This window comes from Cetorhinus maximus, unplaced genomic scaffold (genome assembly GCF_964194155.1).
Source record: "Cetorhinus maximus unplaced genomic scaffold, sCetMax3.hap1.1 HAP1_SCAFFOLD_663, whole genome shotgun sequence".
In the NCBI taxonomy this organism is placed as follows: Eukaryota; Metazoa; Chordata; class Chondrichthyes; order Lamniformes; family Cetorhinidae; genus Cetorhinus; species Cetorhinus maximus.
The window spans coordinates 118852-144589 of NW_027596605.1; the positions used below are offsets into that span (position 1 = coordinate 118852).

At 42.9% G+C, this 25738-nt stretch overlaps 1 protein-coding gene across 1 annotated transcript; it reads left to right on the forward strand.

The window, feature by feature from the left end:
* Positions 1 to 35: 35 nt before the first annotated feature.
* LOC144674462 (keratin, type II cytoskeletal 8-like) lies at positions 36 to 23715 on the forward strand. The gene is made up of 9 exons (XM_078535799.1): positions 36 to 419; positions 1580 to 1788; positions 13443 to 13503; positions 14602 to 14697; positions 15051 to 15215; positions 16828 to 16953; positions 19371 to 19591; positions 21405 to 21448; positions 23376 to 23715. Exons 1-9 carry the CDS (start codon positions 168 to 170, stop codon positions 23519 to 23521), a joined length of 1320 nt encoding a protein of 439 aa, XP_078391925.1. The 5' UTR covers positions 36 to 167; the 3' UTR covers positions 23522 to 23715.
* Positions 23716 to 25738: the final 2023 nt, after the last annotated feature.

The window sequence follows — 25738 nt, forward strand, 5'->3', positions numbered from 1 at the left end:
GGAGAGCCAGAGATTTTGCTATATTCCATTGCAGCTGCTAACGGGAGCACATTTGCCGCGGGGTAAACAAGATTGGACAGTGCTTTCTGAGAATTTCCCCCCTTCCCTTTCTCCAGTTAATTCAATTTTTTTTTCCTAAAGTTGGGATCTAAAACTAAGAAAAAAAAATGTCCAGCCGTTCGTTCCGTTCTCGAACCCACTTCAGCAGCCAGTCTTACACCCCAGGCTCCAGCATTCAAAGGTCCAGCCGAGCGGTCTTGGGCATGGGGGCCGGCCAGCGGTTGGTCACTTTACCCCCGGGCAAACTCTCCCTGGAGAACCCCAGCTTCGAAGGCGGCCAGGCTTTCCAAGAGCTTCGTATCCAAGAGAAGGAACAGATTAAAGGGTTAAATAACCAGTTCGCTCGTTTCATCGACAAGGTAAGAGCCAAAACAAGTTATTTTAATTAAAAAAACTAGCAAACTATTAAACTTAAATATCAACAGTAACAAGATATTCAACTATGAAATATAAAGCATTTTCAAAGTATTGAACTACCTGATAAAGCATTATTTTAAAATATTAAAGTGTTATGTGTCTTTCAAACATTGCAAATGGTTACGTAAACATTGAAACCAGACTCCTTTTAAAACGAGGTCGCCCCAGGGCTAATGCACCTTGTGTATAACAGTACGAGGACTCTCCTTAACGGTACAGGTGGAACAATGAAGTATCAAAGGAACAAACTGAACTTCAGAACAGAGTGCGAGTTAAGCAATTTAACCGGATTCTTATCCAAACTGTCCCGTTCTTTTGCAACATCTGACCGTTTGGATTTAAAGATGAGGGCCGAATTATTCTAAGAAAAGGAGGCTGACCGGGTTAGGGTGGGGGGAAGTTGCTTTCCTTGCGAAATAGAACAAATTTAACTTTGGCTATTTCACCTTGAGGACCTTAAAACAAAAATCTCATTATCCCAGTACCATTTGAAATCATTGACTTATTCTTTCGTCCAGCTGTTCTTTTTTTAAAACAAATTTCTGGTGTTTTGACAGTTAAATAGGGGGGGTTCCGGATCATTTTTATACATATATATATGCAGTTTGTGACCAACCATATTACTTTTTTGCATTGGTGCTGATATAGCGCAATGGAGAGCTGTTGGACTTGAAAGTGTCACAAAAAAGTGCGATATTGGATGGGCAACCCGTTAGAAGCACCGTCTGATATTTAATTCCACTGACTGCAATGGAACTGAATTGTCAGGCTCCGTTTATGACAGGCAAACCCATCCGGTATCGCCCGTTTTGCGCCATCGCCCGAGACATCTATTATTTTGTAATTGAAACAGAAAACGCTGAGAAAACTCAGCAGGTCTGGCAGCATCTGTGGAGAGAGAAACCAGAGTTAACGCTTCGAGTCTATATGACTCTTCTTTGTAATCTTTTACTCCACCTACCCTGGAATGCAAGCGGGTGCATTTAAAAAAAAAATCTGTATTCTATAACATGTTTTAAGTTCCCGCACGAAAAGCGTGTTCTAAATACGCATGTGGTGACTGTCTTTCTAACCCCCCAAGTGTATTTGTTTGTGTTTCAAGGTGCGGACATTGGAACAACGCAACAAGCAATTGGAAATGCACTGGAAACTGCTGCAAGAGAAAGGTGTGCGCAGTTCCAACATTGACAGCGTATTCCAAGTTTATTCCAACAACCTCAAGCAGCAGATCGATGCCTTGGCCCAGGAGAAAATGCGTCTGCAAGCGGAGCTGGAGGGCATGCAGGGGCTGGTGGAAGACTACAAAACCAAGTACGAGTAGAACTGTTCAAAAATGCCCTTTGAATTTTTTTACAAAGGGGAGGATGAAATTCCTCTGTGCGCTATTTTGCGCATGAGAAAATGGGCTGATTTAGTTGGACTAGAATAGGCGTGAATTTTAGCGATAGGGAGAGAAGCACCAATTTGACTGCAGAATTTGTATGTAATATAAGTTATGTTTTATGTTACTATAAGTTATAACTGTGCTAACATGTTCCCATGAAATTCCTCTGGCTGCTGTTTAAGCAAATCTGCAAACTTTTATAAGTTTAACTTGTTTTAAAGTAGGGGGACAAGGGAATTGCATATACATGTGTTAACACACATTATCTCTCTCAGTGTGATTCCAATGCATTTGTGTGGATTGGACACAGAATCTGTAGTAGAACTGCAGACAGAGACAACCCAACAGAGCCAAAGTGATCTCAGGCCACATGGTCACTGTCATTACCACTAAGAATTTCCTTAAGGGCTCTTCCGATTGGCCACTGGAACTATGTTGGATGATCAGCGCAAATACAGCTCAGGGTTTCTGCTCTTCATTCACAGGGGCTCTCAGAACACTACCTGCAGCTAAAACAAAAGAGGTAGTTGAGTTAAGCGCAAAGACATTTTGTAAGTAATTGAAGCTTTATTGGTTTCAATGCCCAGAGGTCTTGCCAAACCAACACCAGCTACATTCCTTTTGGCAAAAGGACCTGACAGGAGATTTTTTATATATACTAAGCAGTAAGCTATGATCTGGAATGCAGTACTTAAACAAATGTAGATTAATCATCACTTTCAAAAGGTGAAATGGATATATACTTGAAAAGGGGAAAAATTGCTGGACAATGGGGAAAGAGCAAAGGAGTGGAATTAATTGGATAGCTCTTTCAAAGAGCCAGCACAGGCACAATGGGCCAAGTGGCCTCCTGTGCTCTATGATTCCGTGGGAACACCACTTTTTATAGCAGTATGAAAAATGGGGCTAGTAAAGCTGCTGCATCTGACTGAGCAGTGACTCCACTATAAACAATAGCAGAACTTCGCTGACAGAGTTCCCCTTTAATTCACTTTCTCACTAGTTTGGCTGAGGAATTATCTTCGAGCTGAAGACTTGGACAGTATTCTTTCAACAGCAAGCTCAAATGATTTGGCTTATTAAAAAAAAATTTCAGAAACTCTGTACAAAACAAAGATTAATCCATACTGAGCTCCCCATCAATATTTTAGATCTGGAAATGTGCATGCAGCTGAGGTGAGTCCAGAGAAACTAGAATATCCTGAGCTATACAGTGCGATGTGCTCAAAGCAATGAGCCAATGCCTCTGAGCCTCACAGATTCTAAGCTGTGCATGTACACAGCTGTATAGCAGCCTACAAGGTACCATGCATTTTGTTAGGCAAAAATATTTAAAAGCACCATGCACTGAAAGCACAGCGACAAAATTTTACAGGCAATGTTCATGTGAATCCCACTCCTAACAGCAGTTCCCCCCCCTGAGTGAAGACTGGAATGTGGTTTCTTAAAATTGGGTTAACATCCAGAGAGGAATGATCGGCAGCTCTGTGGACCAAGGTTAGGACTAGGTCCCAGACAGCTCTAGTAAGCAGAGACCAGATAAAATGTTGGTGGGACTCCTTAGCTTTGTTTGCACTCCACTGAGGAGAAGATACTTCAAAGATTAAAAACCATAGGGAAAGCAGCAGAAAACCACCTCATCTACTAGTAAGTAGCTCAGGAATCTCATGTGGGGTGCTTGAATTAGGATGTGCCGCAGGGACAAAACATAATGGACGGGTGGACTTTGCAAACAGTATTGTTATGGCACCATTACCATCAACCTTCAATGTAAGAAAGCTCCCTTCACAACCTCAAATTCACAAAGTACTTCACAGATAATGAAGCACTTTGGAAGTCTATTCACTGTTGTAGTGTCGGGGAAGGCGACAGTAAATTTACCCACAGCAAGATCCCACAAACAGCAGTGCAATAATTGACCAGATCATCTGTTTTTCGTGATTTTGGTTGAGGGATAAAAATCGATCAGGGCATTGGGAGATGCAACAATAAATAAGAGAAAGTTTATGAAACATTATGAGACAATTTGTCTTCCTGACAAAAACATATGACCAGTAAAGTTGCATATAAGTTGCTTGTAATGCTTAACTTTAATCTTTGTACAGTTAATTCCATTAGATACAAGTCTGGGCTTGTTGACTCTTATGTTTCACTTGGCATGCCATTCCTCCTGACACATGATAGGATTCTACTGTTCTAACTGTTTAAAGAAAGAAAAGGGGTGCATTTATATACCACCTTTCACATCCCAAGGATGTGCCAAAATGCTTCACTGCAAAATGAGTGTGTTATGGAAGTGTAGTCACTGTTGTCATGTAGGGGAATGCAGCAACTAATCCACATCACCAAATATGTCTGATTTGACTATTAACCACCAAAGTTTTGAAGAGGCTTTTAAACCTTTCTTGATGGTTCAGTCACCTAAATACACTGTCCAGTGCAGACTGAAATTATACAGATCAAAAGGCTCCCATATTCGATCCTCAGTTTGTGCCTAATTAGCTGATCTCAGTCAAGGCGGTGAATGCGATACTATGAAAAGCCTGGGTTAGGGAAGGGAGACCAAAAACTCAAAGGTTCCCAACCCATCTCACTTGGAGTTAAAACACCAGAGTGGGACTAGTGGGGACGAATTAGCTGCTTCCGTGTTCAAATTCTGTGTATCATTACGGCATAGTGTGCATGTAAGGATGGGGTCAGGATCGAGCTTGGCTGTGCTACTTTCTAGATCAAATAGTCAGCCCCCGCTCACTGCCTAGATTCACAGGTGAAATATGAACCACACCTCAGCATGAGTCAGCAGAGAAATGGGAGTGGGGGGTGGTGGCAGGAAAAGGTTTGATTCACTTTGGTGAGCAGAAGGAGATAATATATTCACGTGAGCATTTGATGCCATGCTGGACTTGAGTTTAGACATGCCAAACTCATAAAGCACTCTTAAAGGTTTTGAGGTCTGTTGTCTCCAGCAAGGCGTGAACTCCCATTCTCGCTTGTGCAGAATCTAGCTTCTTGTGTGATACACCGATCTTGGAGTGCTTCAATAGCAATAATCATGCTTATTAAACTATTGACTTTCAATTTGTTCAATACTGTAACCCGAAGTGAGAAGCTATGGGGGTAATTGTAACCGAGAGATTGATGGTATTGGATTGGTTGCCCATTTGATATCCTCCTGACTTTATTATCTTCATCCACCTGATCCCATCGATTGGTCTCTGGGTGAGTTAGGGTTAAAATAAGTGTAGAAGACTTGAAGGACTTTAAGCTTCTTGCAGATCCTTTACCATTGATAAGTTTGTTTGGTTCTCCGTACCAACCCCCGTGCCCCACCTCTACTGCTGCCATGTATCCGAAGGCAATGACTCACACTGGGCGTGCAGCCCTTATCTCTGCCTTGCCCAGAATGATTATTCTTCATACATCAGCCTAGTCAGTTTATTGTTTGCCTGGGGAGGGGCATCAGTGCTGTTCAATCCTAGCCCTGCCCTTTGTGTTCACACGTGCTTTACAACAGGAGCCATTATATGGTAATCAGGTTGAAGGAACTGTTTTGTTTGATTTCTTCTTGTTCCTTAGCCCAGGGGCCCTGAAGCACATTGCAAAACGGTCCCATTACTTGTTCAGCTGAGATAGGAATCAAACACAGAACTTTCCTGCTCTGTTTTGGACCAGTGCCCATGTACACATAGTCTGTAATATTTTTTGAAATTAATTATAATTTCTTTTAGCATTACTTCTATATCAATACCCCTCAAAGGAGAGTTCTGTGAGCAGGCAGCAAATAAAGTTAGCTGGAGTAGTTCAGCTATCTTTCAACACACCTGTCAATATGTGCACCTGGACAACCCAAGGATTAGCTTTGAAATCTTTCCCCTCAATAGGACACTACGCCCAAAGCAATTTACTTCAGTAGATCTGTAGCCAGTTCTGATAGCCCCCAGTTGCAGACAATAGGTGCGTTAATTCTTCTTGGAAGCAGACAGGTTAATGGGTCTACATAAAAAGTTTTTGGCTATTTTGTAGTGGTGATCTGCCCAAGGCCAGGTTCTCTGCTGTTTTTCTCTTTACCTCATAGTCTTGTGCTTTCCTCTTCAGTTGCTCACAGGCATCTCCTATTTTTAATATGACTAGGGAAAAGAATATGTGAAAGAAAAATAAAAATAGCTGGAAAAACTCAGCAGGTCTGACAGCATCTGCGGAGAGGAACACAGTTAACGTTTCGAGTCCATATGACTCTTCATCAGAACTAAGGAAAAATAGAAAAGAGGTGAAATATAAGCTGGTTGAGAGGGGTGGGACAGGTAGAGCTGGATAGAGGGCCAGTGATAGGTGGAGGCCAAGAAGAGATTGCCAAAGATGTCATAGACAAAAGGACAAAAGGATATTGACGGTGGTGATATTAGCTAAAGGATGTGCTAATGGTGACATTATAAATAAATGATAATAAAGAGATGTCCTTGATGTGCATATAGATTTCAAGGGACAGAAATTTGACTTGGCGGGTGGTGGCGATCGGGAAGCTGACTGCTGCCCGCAATCGAGGCTGGAAGGCGATTTCACGCTGGCGGGCCAATTAAGCGTGAAACGCGAGCGGCATCATCAGCGCTGCCTTGGGAGGGGGGGTGTGTGGCGAGCGGGGAACTTCGCGCAAGCACGCGAGTGAGTGCTTCATAATCTCCCTGAGGCACAGAGCTGCTTCAGGGAGATGAAGCGTTTTCAAACAAAAAAATGAAGATTTGAAAAATGTTATGAAACATGTCCCCTCATGTGACAGAGGGGTCATTGCTATAGGTGAAATTTTAAAAAAATTATTTTTATTTTTATTATCCACCTCTACCTGTCCCACCCCCCCTTAAACAGCTTATATTTCACCTCATTTCTATTTTTCCTTAGTTCTGATGAAGAGTCACAAGGACTCGAAATGTTAACTCTCTTCCTCTCCGCAGATGCTGTCAGACCTGCTGAGTTTTTCCAGGTATTTTTTGTCCTGAGGTTTCCAAAAAAATTGCAAAGGCTCCTTGGCCTTTTCGCCTGCCCGCCAACCTTATGGTTGGATGGGCAGTGGAAAATTTAAGTTAATTGATACTTTAATGGCATTAACAGGTCTTATAATTGTCGGCGGGCACACTGCCAATTTTATATATTTATAAAAGAATATATGAGGTGGTTTACCCTTCCCTTCCTCATGAGTGCTTAAAGGAAACACAAGTCCCATTCCCAAAGGAGCCTCTGCCTGTAAGTAGCTGCTGTTCCTCGAGGTTCTATCTCTTCTGCCATTACCACCCGAAATTCACTGGTGTTTAAAATAAATGAGAGCTGATTTTAACTGTTACTGGGACAGCACTGGCCTGAAAATGCTGTTGGATCACTCAGTGCCAAATTTATGCTAGTGCTCTGACTGACACCATCTTGGTTAGGGGCCCCAGCTGGGTGGCTAGAGTGCCGTGTGTTTTAAGCGGTAGGCCACTTGCAATAGGCAGATCAATGTCTCCTGACGTACATCAGACCCTGACTGTAATTTTAAGGTGGAAGGGGACAGAGCGCGTGTGACACAAGCTCCATCCATTTGTACCAGGCATTAAGGGGCCTAACCAGTGGTCCTTAAAGGGAGAAGCAGGTGATCAAAAGCTTGGTCAAATAATATAGGTTTTAAGGAACATCTTAAAAGAAGAGAGAGGTGGAGAGATTTAGGGATCTCAAGTTAATCACAATTTCAATCTTATCAACTTCACCCCTGCTCTTCCTCCTCTCTTGGGCTATTGTAAACTGATTATTTGCATATTGTAATTCCCTTTTAAGGAAATAGAAATTTCCATTTCGCTTTATCTCTACCCGCACCCCTCCCCCGCCCCTCCCCCTTGGTAAAGGGAAGAAAGCTGATTAACTTGATTTTCTGAGCATTCGCTCATTAACTGATTGTATAGCTGCCATCTGCTTAGTGCCTTTTTTTACATGTGGAAGGGTGGCTGTCCATGAGAATGAGAGAAAGCAGATTTAAAGTTCAACTTCCATTCGACTTAAGAAGTCTTTTCAATTCTCTTTGCTACTGTCCCAAAGGCGCTTGACTTAGGTTGAGATACTGTTTCACTGGCACTGGTATCTCACTCAAGTGGCTATTCTTCATAGGCAAGCCTAGACAGCACGTGTCAGCAATCTATCTAACTGTGGGATGGTGGTACCTCCCTTGTCATTGTCCAAGTTTCATCCTGTTCTCGAGGGGCGTTCATACACATTTGCTTCCTGATTGGGAGGGAGAAATTGGAGGTGTCATCAGACTAGGAGCCAACATAGGTCAGCAAGCACCAGGGGACGTGTGGAATAGGACTTGATGCAAGTATGATTTCTGCCACTGCCTAGCTGATTTGGCACAGACCACTGGTTGAAGGCAGGAGCTGGTCTACATGGCTGGGCTTCAAAATGGTGCTCAAAGAGTTCTTTATACTGATATTTGCTATTTCTTATCTAGATGGGCTAAGTATGTTAGAGTGAACAACCCCTAAGTTTATCTTCCCCTTATGATTGATCATTTTAACGATATCCTTTGAAATGAAATAAATTATATAATGCCCTTTTATTATCCCCGGAACTGATCAAATGCTTTACAACCAACAAATTACTTTGAAGGGCAATTATGGTTGTTTTGTAGGCAAATGCTGCAGCTAATTTGTGCACCGCAGTGTCTCATAAAGACCTTGAGATGAATGGCCAGTTAATCTGTTTGGTAATACAGATTGGGTAACCTTGATCCGAAAACCGAACACATCCAAAAACTGCACTTTTATTTGAACCTCATCGACTCTTAGCGCAGGAAGTCTAGTTGTTTGTCTGCACTGTTTACCTTGTGATTTTTGTGGTGAACATGTCAAAAGAAACTTATTACACATACCCTTTATTTATTATTCTGTGATGCATCTTACTTTTCTCGCCATTTTATTTACTTTAGACTATAGCTAAGCATAGCTTAGGCTATTGTAATGTAAGTTTATATGCGGTGTCTAAAAACCAAAATTATCTGAAATCCGAAATGCAATCGGCCCTGAGGGTTAAAGGATATAAAGTTAAAGGATACTCAACCATGTAATGGTTGAGTAAAAAATGTTGGTCAGGATACTGAGGAGTACTCACCTGCTCTTCTTTAAATCGTGCAATGGGCTATTTTACATCCACCCGAGAGACCAGAGTCTGGAATTTGAATTCTCATCTGAAAGACAGTGCCCCCAACAGTGCAGTACTCCCTCAGAACTGCACTGGAGTGTCAGCCTAGATTATGAGCTCATGTCGCTGGAGTGGAACTTAAACCACAGCCTTTGGACTCAAAGGCAAGTGTGCTATCTACCCAGCCACAGCTGGTACGCTATCATATATTTCTCAAAACCACTCATGTGATTTAATTTGCTACAGCCATGGACTGGTTGACCCCATTCTCATTAAGCTGAACAACTGTATTGAAACCAAGCAGAAAGCAATTTTATGTGAGCATGTTAACCCTTACATGATCAAAATAATTCAAATGCCCCATGACACATGAACAAACCCCAAAATGACGACGTGAAATAAAGCACCACTGAACTGGCCATGTAATTATTGACTGATGGTTAGCAGTCTAGTGTCAGTTAGTAACTGCTGTTGTGTACTCCTATCTACAAGCCCTGCCACTTCATCATGCCCCAGAGCACCATAAATTCCAAAGTATAAAGGGCAATCTCAAAGAACAAATAAGTGGCTTTGCACAGAGTGTATTAATTTATCATTTAACTAGCCCTGACAAACACTTGTAGAAAGACATGGACGTATAGGACTTATAGGGTTGTGAATCTTTGGAATTCTGTGCAGTACTCCAGAGGTCTGTGGATGCTCAATTAATGTTCAAGAGTGGGGTAGATAGATTTTTGGGCACTAAAAGGGATATGGGGAAAGAGCAAGAAAGTGAAGTTGAGGTTGAAGCTCAGCCATTTTAATATTAAATGGCAGAGCAGGCTTGGGGGTCATATAATAATAAAAGCAAAATACTTCGGATGCTGGAAATCTGAAATAAAAACAAAACGCTGGAAAAACTCAGCAGGCCTAGCAGCGTCTGTGGAGAGAGAAGCAGAGTTAACGTTTCGAGTCCATATGACTCTTCCTCAGAGTTCAAGGGGCATAGAGCCTGCTCTTTATGAAATTAATTTTGCTAGCAATCACACAAGAACAGAAAGGACCAAATTAGCCAATTCAACAGAAATCCGGGATTGAATCTGGGATCGTCCTGGTGTGTATAGCTCTATTGCCTTGCCAAATGATGCATTGTGCCACTGGGGAGCTGGTGTTCAAAGTTAAAAACAAACTCTTTGACTGTTGTGAACAAGCAGAGTGTGATAAGTTAGAAGTTAAACAACAACAACAAGAATGTATGTTTATGTAATGCCTTTAACATAATAAAACATCCCAAGGCACTTCACAGGAACATTTTAAAACTAAATATGACACTGATCCACATAAGGAGATATTAGGTTCGATGATCAAAAGCTTGGTCAAAGAGGTAAGTTTTAAGGAGTGTCTTAAAGGAAGAAAGTGAGGTACAGAGGCAGAGAGGTGTAGGGAGGGAACTCCAGAGTTTAGGGCCTAGACAACTTAAGGCACGGCCACCAATGGTGGAGCAGTTAAAATCAGGAATGCACAAGAGGTCAGAATTAGAGGAGTGCAGATATCTTGGAGGGTTGGAGGAGATTACAGAGATAGAGAAGGGCAAAGCAACAGAGGGATTTGAAGACAAGGATGAGAATTTTAAAATCAAGACCGGGAGTCAATGTAAGACCATAAGACATATGAGCAGAAATTAGGCCATTCGGCCCATCGAGTCTGCTCCGCCATTCAATCATGGCTGATAAGTTTCTCAACCCCATTCTCCCGCCTTCTCCCTGTAACCTTTGATCCCCTTATCAATCAAGAACCTATTTATCTCGATCAGAAGTGATAAGTGAATGGGACTTGGGACATTTATAATTTATGGCATTAATATTCAGTGTTGATAATTTCACTATCAGCAGCATACTATTTTGAAATCAAAAATTTATAAAATTTTATAAATAACATACTACTTTATTTTATAAAAATGTTGTAGTGTGCCAGTTATGTTGAAAAATGCAAGCATAAAATACATTTATATCCTGAGGTGTTTGAAAGATTTTACCCCCTATGCTGAACGACCTTTACTGTGTTACAGTTATAGCCACGTAGTCTCCAAATTTGTAATTTGGGTTCCTGTGGGCTTTTTTTAAATTCATTCATGGGATGTGCATGTTGCTGGCTAGGCCAGCATTTATTGCTCATCCCTAATTGTCCTTGTGGTGAGCTGCCTTCTTGAACTGCTGCAGTCCCTGTGGTGTAGGTACACCCACAGTGCTGTTAGGGAGATAATTCCAGGATTTTGACCCAGTGACAGTGAAGGAACGGCGATATTTTTTCAAGTCAGGGTGGTTTGTGGCTTGGTGGGGAGCTTCCAGGTGGTGGTGTTCCCATGTGTCTGCTGCCCTTGTCCTTCTAGTTGGTATTTGTTGTGGGTTTGGAAGATGCTGTCTAAGGAGGCTTGGTGAGTTTCTGCAGTGCATCTTGTAGATGGTACACACTGCTGCCACTGTTCATCAGTGGTGGAGGGGGTGAACGTTTGTGGATGCAGTGCCAATCAAGTGGGCTGCTTTGTCCTGGATGGTGTCGAGCTTCTTGAGGGTTGTTGGAGCTGCACTCATCCAGGCATGTGGAGAGTATTCCATCACATTCCTAACTTGTGCCTTGTAGATGGTGGACAGGCTTTGGGGAGTCAGGAGGTGAGTTACTCACCACAGGATTCCTAGCCTCTGACCTGCTCTTGTAGCCATAGTATTTATATGGCTGATCCAGTTCAGTTTCTGGTCAATGGTAAAACCCCCCCCACCCCCCCCACCGGATGTTGCTAGTGGGGGATTCAGCGATGGTAATGCCATTGAATGTCAAGGGGAGACGGTTAGATTCTCTCTTTTTGGAGTTGGCCATTGCCTGGTACTTGTGTGGCGCAAATGTTACTTGCTACTTGTCAGCCCAAGCCTGGATGTTGTCCAGGTCTTGCTGCATTTGGACATGGACTGCTTCAGTATTTAAGGAGCCATGAATGGTGCTGAACATTGTGCAATCATCACTTCTGACCTTATGATGAAAGGAAGGTCACTGATGAAGCAGCTGAAGATGGTTGGGCCTAGGACACTACCCTGAGGAACTCCTGCAGTGATGTCCTGGAATTGAGATGATTGACCTCCAACAACCACAACCATCTTCCTTTGTGCTAGATATGACTCCAACCAGTGGAGAGTTTTCCCCCTGATTCCCATTGACTCCAGTTTTGCTAGAGCTCCTTGATGCTACACTTGGTCAAATGCTGTGTTGATGTCAAGGGCAATCAATCTCACCTTGAAGGTATTAAGAACAGCTTGAATTTATATAGTGCCTTTAATGTAGTTAAAATTTGTAAAGGCCCATCATTAACAGACAATTTTACACTGCAAACTTCCTCTAGAAAGGGAAATGGTGCTGGGCTGTAGCCTAAGGTACAGGACACCACTGAGATTAGATTGAGTGGGGCACATATCGAGAAGCAGTGGCTTGGATTTTAAAACCCTGAAGCTGGTAAACTTGTAGGAGGGTATTTACCGTCAGTGCACTCTATAAATGTGATTTCAAAAGTGATTAAACATGGTTCATGATTATTGTAATTTCTATTGAGAAATACTTTGCAGGTCTGGAATGCCCTTCCTGAGAGTGTGGTGGAGGCAAATTCAATCATGGCTTACAAAAGGGAATGGGATAATTACCTGAAGAGGGAACATTTGCAGGGCTACAGTTAATTGGTTAGGCCACAGCTGTAATTTTGTGTACAGTTCTGGTCACCACATTACAGGAAGGACATAATCACCCTGGAGAGAGTGCCAGGGCTTGAAAATTGCAGCTATGAGGAGAGATTGGATAGGTTAGGGTTGTTTTACTTAGAACAGAGGAGGCTAAGGGGTGACCTAGTTGAGGTGTACAAAATTATGAGGGGCCTAGATAGGGTAGACAGGAAATACTTGTTTTCCCTAGCTGAGGGGTCAGTTACCAGGGGGCATAGATTTAAGGTGATTAGTAGAAGGATTAGAGGGGACATGAGGAAAACCTTTTTCACCCAGAGGGTGGCGGGGGTCTGGAATTCACTGCCTAAGTTGGTGGTTGAAGCTGAAATGCTCAACTCATTTAAAAGGTGACTGGATCTGCACCTGAAGTGCTGTAACCTGCAAGGCTATGGACCAGGTGCTGGAAAATGGGATTAAAATAAGTGGCTAGTTTCTTTTTTCTCTTTTTTGGCCGGTGCAAATACAATGGGCTGAATGGCCTCTTTATGCACCGTAACTTTTCTACGGTTCAATGGAGCAAGGGCATGGGAGTGGGTTGTGCTGAGTTGCACTTGCAGAGCTCCATGGGCCAAATGGCCTCCTTCTGTGCTGTAACCATTCTATGATTCTACAGTTAATAACTTGGAAATTCTACAGTCAGCTCTTCCAAGCAATCATTTATGATGATGTTTATCTTTGTCCTGAAGGTATGAAGACGAAATCAACTTGCGTACCGAGAGGGAGAATGAATTTGTAATGATCAAGAAGGTGAGTTCAAGCTAAACGCCAATCCTGTCAGAAAATACAAGACATCTCTGCTGCTTTAGTGGGAAATGCACTATAAATGGGAGTCCCATGGCTTGAGCTCCATTTGAGCCAAGTTAACTGATTTCAGCCAAGGTGCCGCAATGGTGCTTAGGTGTGTGTGGGCACGTCCGTCCATCCATCCATCTGTCCTGACAACCGACTGATTTCCTCCCCACCTCCCACCGCCAAACCCCACACTTGAATACCTGCTGACACTCGGAAGGGATTTTTGGCTGGGGGATGGAGGGGGGTGGGGGCTGGTATTTTCAGCAGCTGGGTGCAGAAGGTGAGGTGAGGACCCTTTACACTGGATTCCCATCCATTTCTATGGTTGGCAGATTTTCCTGGCATCACCCATGCACATGCTGCAAGTGCCTCCTCACAAATGGATGGAGAGGGGTGTTTAAATAAGACAACAATAATGGCATAGCATCAGGGTTTATTGCCCCCTCAGATATGTGGGATGTAACCTGCACCTCATTATAGTAGATATATCCAGCACTGCTAGGGAAATGTGAAAAAGGCTTCAGTGGGCATAGCAGACACTTTAATGGAGAGAGAGATTGAATTTTCTTGTTTGAGTTAAGGTTACTGCTGGATGAACAGTGGGGACTTTGCCTGGCCCTTTAAGTTGCTGCAGGCGTTGGAGATCCTGTTGCTATTTTCCACATACCCGCCTCTTCCCAACCCCACCACAAGCCCGGGGATAAGCTTAGTCACAGTCGACAATGCCTCTGGGAATCTGCCGAAAACAAGTAAATTAAGCTGACCCTAAAACATTCACTGGCATCAAGGCTGAGCCCATTGGGTGGGCACGTATCCTACCATGCCACACCTACACTAGTGAAGGGAATCTAAGCATATATTGTAAAGAACAGTCATAATGGAATGGCACTAGAAGTGTCTGGCCATTATGAAACTGGTTTTCAAAGCATTTTCAAAAGAAGAGGGGTGAAAATTGGAGAAAAAGAATGAAAACCAATGGAGACCATTCAAAATCATCTGCCCAACCCTGTATAACTCCTATACTTTACCCTTCTCTTTTTCTTTGCCTTGTAGGATGTTGATGAAAGCTATCTCAACAAGGTGGACCTGGAGGCTAAGCTTGAGAGTCTTACTGATGAAATTAATTTCCTGAAGGACATATTTGAAGAGGTAAAGAACAAATTGTGTTATAGAAGGTAAAGACATAGAGAGTTTTCACAGGGAATGCTCCATTTTCAACAGGTAAGTTCAGGAACCCAGAAGGAGAGGAAGGTGTGATTAGGCCCTCTCCCTCCTCTAGGGCAATGCTACCATTTCGCAAGTTTGTACTAAACTAACACTGGTGCATTAGCACCAACAGAAGTGACCTTTATCACAATGTTTTCCAGTTAGCCCGATTGACGCAACTCTCACATGGTGTACAATACAAATATGGTCTGCTTTTATGTTTTTATTTAAACAAGAGTTGTAACTGTTAAGTGGCATTGCTAAACTAAAGTACATCTGCTTGTTTTCCTACCCAGGAAATCAATGAGCTGCACACCCAGATGAAGAACACTGCTATTACTCTGGAGGTTGACACCAGCCGTAAACTGGACCTTTCCAGCATCCTCAATGATGTCCGAGCTCAATATGAAGGAATGGTAGTTAAAATTCGCCAAGACACTGTGAGCTCATGGGAAGGCAAGGTAATGCTTGGCATACTCTGTCAAAGAGTATCTCCAGTTGGAAAGTAGGCATCAGCACTGACATCAGTGAGTGGCCTTCTAGGATGTTTTGATTCACAAAGAGAAAAAGACAATCTTAGTATCTTGTGTAGACATAAATATTGAACTCTAAAGAGAAATATCTTGACGAATAATATGGGGAGAATCTCCTACACGTACATTTGTACTTTTTGCTAATGTCCTGCAGTGTAATTTCAACCAACTTTTCAGTTAAATCTCACCTATTGTACAGCACAGAAGGAGACCATTCAGCCCATTTTGCCTGGGCGAGAGCTTAGAAAGGGCAATGCAATTAATTCCACTCCCCTGCTCCTTCCCCAAACCCAATTCCTTATATACAATTCCCCTTTTGAAAGTTACTATTGAATCTGCTTCCATTATCCTTTCAGGTAGTGCATTCCAGATCACAACAGGTTGTGAAAATTCTCCTTGTTTCCCTTCTGGCTCTTTTATCCTAAATTTGTGTCCTCTATAACTTTAATCAACAGGCAGAGTGAGTACATTCAAAAATCCCAAATGAGAAATTCCATTCTGCACTCAGGTCAACCTTTGTGCTCAAATTATGGACTGGATAAATTTGACCCCCCCTTAGAAGATCAGTTTATACCCCAATTCATTCTTATTTGAAGGTATGAGATTGGTGATTAATAGTCATTTCAAGTGCTTCTTCGTTTCAACATAAGGCCCTACATAAATGTAACTAACTACCCTGTAATTTTGCGGGAGTTATCCAACTTTCCACTGGCACTCTGGTAGAAGACTGCTCTGACCCCCCAGAGTAATTGCTGAGTCCTGACATAACCCAGGTCTGGGTGATTCCCCTATGGATTGCAGCACTGATATCCTTACTGCTAGGTGAATCACATTATGCTTGATAAACCCCTTTCCATTTCAAAGTCTTCAAGAATGTTGCAAAGCTACTTGTCTTGAAAATGTCCAACCTCACATATTGAGTCAATTCTTTAATTTGTTTATAAGTTATATTTGTGGCCCCGAGTTTTGGTCTCCCCTTACCCCCCCACCTTCCCTCCCAACAGGTAGAAAACGTCATCTCTATGTCCAGTTTATGGAATCCTTACATAATCTTAACGGTCTCTATCGGGTCACCCCCTCAGCCTCCCTTTTATATAGAAAAGAGACCCAGCCTCTTCAGTCTTTGCTGATGTGTATAAACTCTCCGTTAGTAAATTATTTCCCACAAGCAGATCTCTGTGCATTCCTCAGTTTTATCTTCGTCATACATTCCAAAACAAAAGCCTCCTGATTTTCCTCCTCCCCCCGTCTACTTCTTTCTGGACTATGGGCCTTGGCCATTCCCTCAAGTTTCTCAATAAAGAAGAAAAGTAACTAAGGGAAACACTAAGACAGATAAAAAGGGCAAACACAGCTGCAATTTGGAAGTCAACAGATAATGCAAGTCTGTCATTACCTGCAAAGAGTGAATTATGTTGATGTTTGGGCGTAGACCCTCTCTTGAAACTGTCAGCACAATGGCCACCTTTATTGAAGGGAGGTTTGGGCATCTTTAAAGAACGATTATGAATTTTACCATAATAATGATTCTCCATTTTAGTTCAACGATATGAAGAAAAATTCTGGAAGACATGCAGATGATCTCCGTATTATGAAGACTGAGATTTCAGAAATGCAAAGACAAGCCGGACGCCTAAATGCTGAAATCCAGGCTCTGAACAAACAAGTAAGATTGTTCTTCAGAGAATCATAATTCTTAAGTCGTTGCTTTTTCTTCGTTGTAAATGCCACCGCCCCCATAAATTTTTTTCATTTATACTTTCACGGGTGTGACGTCATTGGCTAGGCCAACATTTATTGACCCATCCCTAGTTGCCCTTGAGAAGGTGGTGGTGAGCTGCCTTCTTGAATCGCTGCAGTCCATGTGTTGTAGGTACACCCACAGTGCTGTTAGGGAGGGAGTTCCAGGAATTTGACCCAGCGACAGGGAAGGAACGGTGATATATTTCCAAGTCAGGATGGTGAGTGACTTGGAGGGAAATTGCAGATGGTGGTGTTCCCATGTGTCTGCTGCCTTTGTCTTTCTAGGTGATAGAGGTCACAGGTTTGGAGCCTTGATGAGTTTCTGCAGTGCATCTTGTAGATGGTACACACTGCTGACACTGTTCATCGTGGTGGAGGGAGTGGATGTTGAAGGTGGTGGTTGAGGTGCCAATCTAGCAGGCTGCTTTGTCCTAGTTGGTGTCAAGCTTCTTTAGTGCTGTTGGAGCTGTACTCATCCAGGCAAATGGAGAATATTCCATCACATTCCTGACTTGTGCCTTGCGGACAGGCTTTGGAGAGTTAGGAGGTGAGTTACTTGCCACAGAATTCCCAGCCTCTGACCTGCTCTTGTGGCCACATTATTTATATAGCTGGTCCAGTTCAGTTTCTGGTCAATGGTAACTCCCAGGAATTCCCACTCCTCTTCTAGAAGTGTTGACTTTCTGGTTCCACAGGTGCCAACTGCCCTCCAGTACCTCAGTCAAGTGGCCAAGTTTCATGTCTGGCCTTACTTACAAGGGCCATTTTGATGACCATCTCAATTGGTTTGAAGTCAATGGGGTGTATATGCGGGTGGCCGATCCGTTACTACTCATTTTCCACGCAGTCAGCCCTGCACCCTTTCTAGTAGGGGCTGCTGAGCAACAAAGCAAGAATGAGAGCCTGGCTGATTGTCCCTTCTCTGATCTTGGGCTGCTGTACCATTCTGAGGACAGGTGACTCAGCACAGACTGCAGACTGAGCCTGGAGCCTTCCTGATTTGTGTGGCTCAGTTCCACACTGCCTGGTGAATTTAGAAATGGAGCAAATTGACCAGGGAGGAAGGAAGAGCCAAGTTAAGACATTTCTAACATTATACATAGGGAATTGTGACACTTGTGTTCACTGTCAGTGAATATGGCACTTTGAATCCATGAAAACAATCTTTTGAATTTAAAAGCAGAAAATGTCGGTGCTAATTTCCATTTTATTTTTAATAATGTGAAATATGTGCTTACAAGGAGAAAGGGGACTTAAACTAGCCTGGGCTGCTCTGGTGTCACTCCAACTGACTAACTAAGAGGGCATTGGCAGAGACAAGTCAGTTATAGCTCAAGGAATGGGAGTGGAGGATTACAGCCAATTAAGTACTTTTTGAAGTCCAATCACTGTTGTAATGTAGGAAACACGGCAACCAATATGCACACAGCAAACTCCCTCAAACAGCAATCTGTGTTTGTGATGTTGATTGAAGGATAAATATTGGCCAGGACACCAGGAAGAACTCCCCTGCTCTTCTTCAAAGTAGTACCATAGGATCTTTTACATCTATCTGGGAGGGTGGGCAAGGCCTCAGTTTAACAGCTCATCTGAAAGGTGGCCCCATCAACAGTGAAGCATTCCTTTAATACTGTGCTGCCATATCAGCCTTGATCTTGGTGCTCAGGTCCGAGAATAGCCCTTGAACCTACAACCTTCTGACTCAGAGGCGAGCATGCTACCAACTGAGTCCCACAAGGATTGTGTTCACCTTCAGAAAAGGATTCCTGTTGCTTTCTGAATGTGCAAATTAGAACTTGTTGCAAAGGTGTTTGTTTTGTTAAAATGGTGCACGCACATTCGTGAATTGAAGGAATTTCTCTCTGCAATGCTAATTATCAGTTTGGAACAAGAAAACAAGATGAGGGTATTCAGCCCCTTGAGTCTGTTGTATGCAAACAGGAGGAAGCCTTTCAGCTCCTTGAATTTGTTCTGCCATTCAAAAAGATTATGGTTGGTCTGTATCTTAACTCCATCTACTGCTTTAGTTCCAGAACCTTTGCCCAACAAAAAATCTATCAATCTCAGTTCTGAAATTTTTAATTGAATCCACAGCCTCATTAGCTTTTGAGAGAAAGAGCTCCAGATTCCCACTCCCCTTTGTGTGAGGAAGTGCTTCCTGACATCACCCCTGAATGGCCTGGCTCTAATTTTAAGGCTATGCCTCCTTGTTCTGAACTCTACCACCCCCCCCCCACCCTCCACCCAACCCCCCCGGAGGCAGTAGGTTCTCTCTACTGTATTAAAATCCTAAGTTGTGGCCTGGTTTACTTAGTACTGACAGTTTCTCATATTTTACAGAAAGAGCAGCTGGAGGCAGCAATCGCAGAAGCGGAGGAACGTGGGGAGCTGTCCCTTATGGAAGCTAAAAAACGCATTGCCGAATTACAGGAGGTCATAGATAAGGCTAACAAGGAAATGATCCGCCAGGTCCGAGAGTACCAGGATCTGATGAACACTAAACTTGCCCTGGACATTGAAATTGCCACTTACAAAAAACTGCTTGAAGGAGAAGAGAGCAGGTTAGTACATTGAGTACCTCTTGATCTGAATGAGTTCAATAAGTTTGGCTGTTTTCTAGAAGGCTATGTTCATGGATGCACAAAAAAAGGGTTCTAGTTAAGGGTATCTTTTGAGGGTGTTGCACAATGTGGCCCTGGGAGGAAGAGAGAGAGAGAGAGATTTGGAGAGAGTCCTGTTGGGTTTCTGGTGTAGGTCCAATGGAACCCATCATAAGGTGGCCAAGGACCTGGTTTCATTTGGCCTCTGCCATTTCCAGTTCTTCCTGGGAAGCCTTGTAGCTTGTTGGGGACACAGCTTCTGCCCACTGCATACAAAGCAGGGGCGTGGGTGAGGAGTGCAAACCTGTCAGGGGGCGGAGCCAGGGTTATGGACTCTCTAAGCCAAGATTTCCCACTCCTCTGGCTCAGTTGGGACCCAGCATTGGGCTGAAGACCACTACCCTGAGTGAAATGAGATGCACCCGCTTCCAGGTGGCTGTAAGTGGGTCACACTGGGGAGCCCCATCAGAAGGAAGAGCCTGGATCTCAAAACAATAAGACAAATAGTTTCTTGGACCTGTCCACCTGGACATGGCTGATATCTTGATGTTGCAGGCAGTGGGAGGGGGTTGGACAACCTCCTTCCCCCACCCCCTCCAATTCCATGATCAGCAGATGTCAGATCTTCCAGGTTGCATGGAACAAGTGGGCATGGGCGATATGTTTGTCATGGCACGTGCGTCTGCCAGCCCGATGCAAATTTGATGCTGGTATCTCAGCCTAACCCTATTCCGAGCCTGCGTCCGAGCCTGTGTATGTTGATTAGGGGGCGGGTGCAGTACGTGTTTAACTGTTACAACGTGATGCATCTTTAACAATATAAACAAATCAGAGTGCTGGCACGTGTTTTCACAAGACTGGGAGGCTCGCTTGTCTGTCAGCTATTTGAATGCAGCTTGAATTCTGCAGCAATGTAAAATCTGCCACACCACCAGCTTTGGGCGTGACTGAAACAGCTCCCACTGTGGGGACAAATGCTAAATGATTTTTGTTCCACTGGATGAGTTCGCTTGGGTTTTAATTGGAGCAGCTCAGGTATGCTACTACTAACACTGCCTCGCATTTGTATAATACTTTTAATGTAGATATACATGGTGAGGTGCACGAGAGGGCACTAAGTTCGAACTAATTTTGATTCTTGTTAACGAGTGTCTATTTTTGACTCTTAACCTCGACACTGTTCATTTTCCAGAACAAAAAGTCCCACTCTAACATAGGAACAGGAGGCCATTCAGCCCATTGAGTCTGGTCTGTTATTCAAGTCAATCATGGCTGCTCTGTATCTCAATCCCACTTACTCGCCTGAGTTCCATATCCCTTGATAGCATTGCCTAATGAAAATCTATCATCTCATTTGTAAAAGCTCCAGTTGTCCCCCAGCATTCACTGCCTTTTGGGGAAGAGTTCCAGATTTCCATGACCCATTTGTGTGGAAAATGTGCTTCCTGATCTACTTCTGAAACGCCCTAGCTCTAACTTGAAGATTATGCCCCCTCACTTCTGGTTTTCCCACTGGAGAAAATAGTTTCTCCGTATCTAACCTAATAAACATTTATAAGATTGATGGTATTGATCTCTCAATCTCCTCTCTTAAAGGGAATACAAGCCAAGTTTATGCAGCCTCTCCTAATAATTTAATGCTCAAAGCTGTGTGTGTGTGTGCGTGTGTGTGTGCACGTGTGTGTGTGTGTGTGTGCACGTGTGCGTGCATGCGTCCGTGCGTGCGCGAGTTTGGTCGTGTTCAGTCCAGTAACTGTTATTCTCTGACTTTTAGGTTATCAACACCAGTGAATGTGACCTATCACCAATCAATCAAAAGTAAGAGAACTCCTCAGTTATTTAAATTACAAAATCTGATCATTTTGTGCAAAACAAGATACATTTGGCAAGGCATGGCAGTGAATCCTAAGAACGCAATCATTCTCTTACCTGTAGCCTGGGCTGGGATGAGGTATTACATGGGGTGCGGAGTTGGGGACAGGTAGGGGAGGGTGTCTTTGTGCTCCTAGGTCAGAAAGTGGTGGCAGGAGGTCCCAAATTAACCTTTGCCCTTTTTTGATTAACCAGTAACCCACCCTTCCCACCCTGCCACTGGACAGTGCTCAAGTCCAGAAAACAGGGAGCAGTTTTACATTTGGGTGATATCAAATTGGTCATCCATTAGACACCCTGCCCAAATTTACTTTGCATTGACTTCAATGGACAGGAAACTAGGCCACGATCTATAATTTTCAAACCAAAGTTAAAATTAACCCCTCCAAGTAGAGAATATCGAGCTTGGCTATGATGTACCCCCCCACCCCAAGCCCCCGATGATGCCAAAGTAAAATATCTTGTTTGCATTCACTTATGGGGTCACATACAAAGAGTTGCCACTATGGCCAGGTATGGAACACTATTTGTAGAACTGTACCCCCCACTGCATGCGCTAACGCCTTGAGGAAAATTAGTGTGAAAATTGGAGTGTAGAGAGACAAGCGACAGCAGAAGATGGTGTAAAAATATGAAAGCCCGGATATCCTGAAGGATAAGGCATTATTGGATCTATACAGCTACGGGCCTGTGCATGGCCATTTTTAATGTTTTGCCATGATAGATTCAGCATGATCCATGGGATAAAACATCTCTTGCTTTGTTGATGTGCTGAATATTTTTATTTGGGATGTGAACCCTGCCAGAGGCATGTTAATTATCCTCTAGCCCAGTGGTGCACCCAATATAGCCAGGAACTCTTGGTGGCTTCCCTTCCCTTGGCTGCAGTGCTCTCCTATTTACCCCTGGACCTCTGTGAATGGCCTGCCCAGCTGTAGGATGCCAGCTAACAGTGACCCAATACTATTTCATGGCCTTTCACTTGCTCCATAGCAAGACAATACTATGACAACAACTACAACAAGAACAACTTGCATTTATATAGCACCGTTAACATAATAAAACATCCCAAGGCACCTAACAGCATCATTAAACAAAATTTTACACTGAGCCACATAAGGCGATATTAGGACAGATGGTCAAAAGCATGATCAAAGAGGTAAGCTTTAAAGAGTGTCTTAAAGGAGGAGAGGTTTAGGGAGGGAATTCCAGAGCTTAGGGCCTAGGCAGCTGAAGGCACAGCTGTCAATAGTGCAAAAGTGAAAATCAGGGATGTGCATGACGACAGAATTGGAGGAACACAGATCTTGAAGGATTGGAGGGCTGGCGAATTTTACAGAAATGGCAAGGGATGAGGCCATGGAGGAATTTTGAAAGGATAGATGAGAATTTTAAGCAGGGAGGGAGGGCTATCCCACATTCCATACAGCACATGAAAAAAGTCCGATTATCAAATGGAGTAGTTGGTCTGATCATCTGATTTTTCTTTTTCTTTTTTCTGCTGTTTTGAGAAAGTATTGGCCCTCACTTGGTAACTGCCCATAGCACCTTGTTTGGGCTGATCATGAGCAGAGCCTGAGTCCCTTCATTTACTCCTGTTGTAGTATCCTTTAGTGTAGAAGCTGGAGTAAGACATTGGTTGTGATTGACCCTTTAGTCAGTTATGTTGCACCGATCTGATGGACCAAGAAGAGTCAATTTGTCTCCCTGCCCCTCTGATACAATTGCAGATGTTTGCACCACACCAGTGTTTAATGTTGGTTACAGGTACTGCTCAATATAATAAAAAGGCAGATGAGGAAAGTTGTGCTTTCCAGTGCAATTGTTGCTCCTTCTCTTTCCTCACATGTTAAAATCTGTACCCATTCAGCAGGTTTTGGATTTCCGCAGTTACAGCTCGAAAGCTTTAGCCGTAGTGCGCTGGAAACAAGCGGAGTGACCAAATCCCTTATCGTCAAGACGATTGAAACCAAGGATGGCAAGACACTCTCCGAGTCCCCCTTTTATCCAAGAAAATGAAGTATTTGTGTTTTACAGAAAGATATGTCTGATCATTTCAATCATTTTTAATTTTTGAGTTTCAAATTTTGCTGGTTAAAATGTACCTCAAGACCTCATCAATATGTTCTTTAAAGGATTTTGACAAGAAGGAATTATGAAGGATTTTGTCCCATTCTTGATAACAAGTGTGAAATAAAACTTGATAATACATTACATGTGTGTTTACTGTTTTGAGTAGTTTTACAATTAACTTGCACCAGAGCTTAAATGTCTTTGCTGCCATTTACAAAATTAATAGATTTGCACATTCGGCAATAGGCAATCTCTTATAAATTCTCTCAAACAACTTGGTCTGGTTCCCAAGTGACATAGTTCTTGTCTCCAAGTTATAAAAAACATGGAGCGGCACTGGAGAAGATACAAAAGAAGATTCAAAAGGATGGGAACAGAACTGAGAGGATATGCCAATTATGAAAGATCTTCTTTTATGAAATGAGATTAGGTTACTTCATAATCTCATAATCAGTGATCCTCTGGGAAAGAGTGATCATAATATGGTAGAATTTCACATTACATTCGAGAGTGACACACCAGTCCAAAACTACAGTCTTAAACTTAAATAAAGCTAATTACATAGGTTTGAGGGGTGAGTTGGCTAAGGTGGATTGGAAAATTAAATTAAAAGAAGTGACAGTAGATAAGCAATGGTGAACAGTTAAAGAAATATTTCACAGTTCTCAATGAATATACATTCCCTTGAGAAATTAAAAACTCCACAGGAAGAGTGATCCATCTGTGGCTAACTAAAGAGATTAAGGATAGGATTAGATTAAAAGATTGGCTTGTAATGTTTTCAAGCAGAGTAGTAAACCTGGGGATTGGGCGAGTTTTAGAAACCAGCAAAGAAAGACCAAAATGTTGATAACGAGGGAGAAAATAGAATATGAGAGTAGATTAGCAAGAAATATAAGAAGATTGTAAGAACTTTGACAAATATGGAAAAAAGGAAGAGAACAGTGAAAGAGGGGTCCCATAAAAGCTGAGGTGAAATTATAATGGGTAATAAGGAAATGACAGAGACTTGGAAGAATTCTCCCCCCCCTCATCGGGGGGGTTGTGCAGGCCAGGCGGGAGCGAGCGCGAACCCAATCGGCACCCCCGATCGGGTGCGCGCCACCATTTTACATGGGCGGTCCAATTACACTGTGCGCTCCCTGTGCGAGCGCAGAAATCTCCGAGACATGGAGGTGCCTCAGGGAGATTAGTTTAAGTTGTGAAAAGTTTAATAAAGGTGGAAAAAAATTTTAAGGACATGTCCCCTCATGTGAAACTGTCACATGAGCTGGGACATGTCCATTAATCGTTTCAAAATTTTTTATTTAATTAACAAACCCTTCACGAAACCTCATCCCGCCCATGGATGAGGTTTCATGAAAAATGCGAAGGCCGCCTGGGCTCTTTGCCTGCCCGCCAACCTTAAGGTTGGACAGGCAGCATTCTTAACAACTTTAATGACTTTCTTAATGGCCTTAATAGGCCTTTGACAGTTCGGCAGGCACATAGCTGCTTCGGCTGCGCACCCACCAAACTAACAATCTAAATGACGTGCGGTGATGTCAGGACGCACGCCCGACGTCACCATGCATTATTTTACACGTCAGCAAGTGGGCCCCGCCCCCACTCGCCAACAGGAAAATTCAGCCCTTAAAACAAATATTTTGTATCTGTCTTCACAATAGAAGACACAAAAATACCAGAAATATTTGGGACCCTAGGGCCCCAAAGGTTCCCAAGAGAATGAGTAACTAATATGAGTAAATAAAAAGTACTGGCAATATTAATGGGACTAATAGCCCACGTCTTAGGGTTCTAAAAGAGGGGGTTGAGGAGATAGTTGATGCACAGTTGCAATTTCCAAAATTCTCTAGATTCTGGAACTGTCCAGGCGGATTGGAAGGTAGCAAATGTAATGCCACATTCAAGAGAAGACGGGGGGAGAAAACAGGGAATTCTAAACCAGTTAGGAAAATATCAGTAAAATTCTGGAATCCATTATTAAAGAAGCAGTAACAAGGCACTTAAGAAATTATAATACCATTAGGCAGAGTCAACAGGTTTTATGACTAGTGTTTAACAAAGCTAATAGATTTTTTTGAGGATGTAACTAGTAGGATAGATAAAGAGGAACCAATGGATGTTGTTGGATTTTTGAAGCCATTCAATAAGGTAGCACAT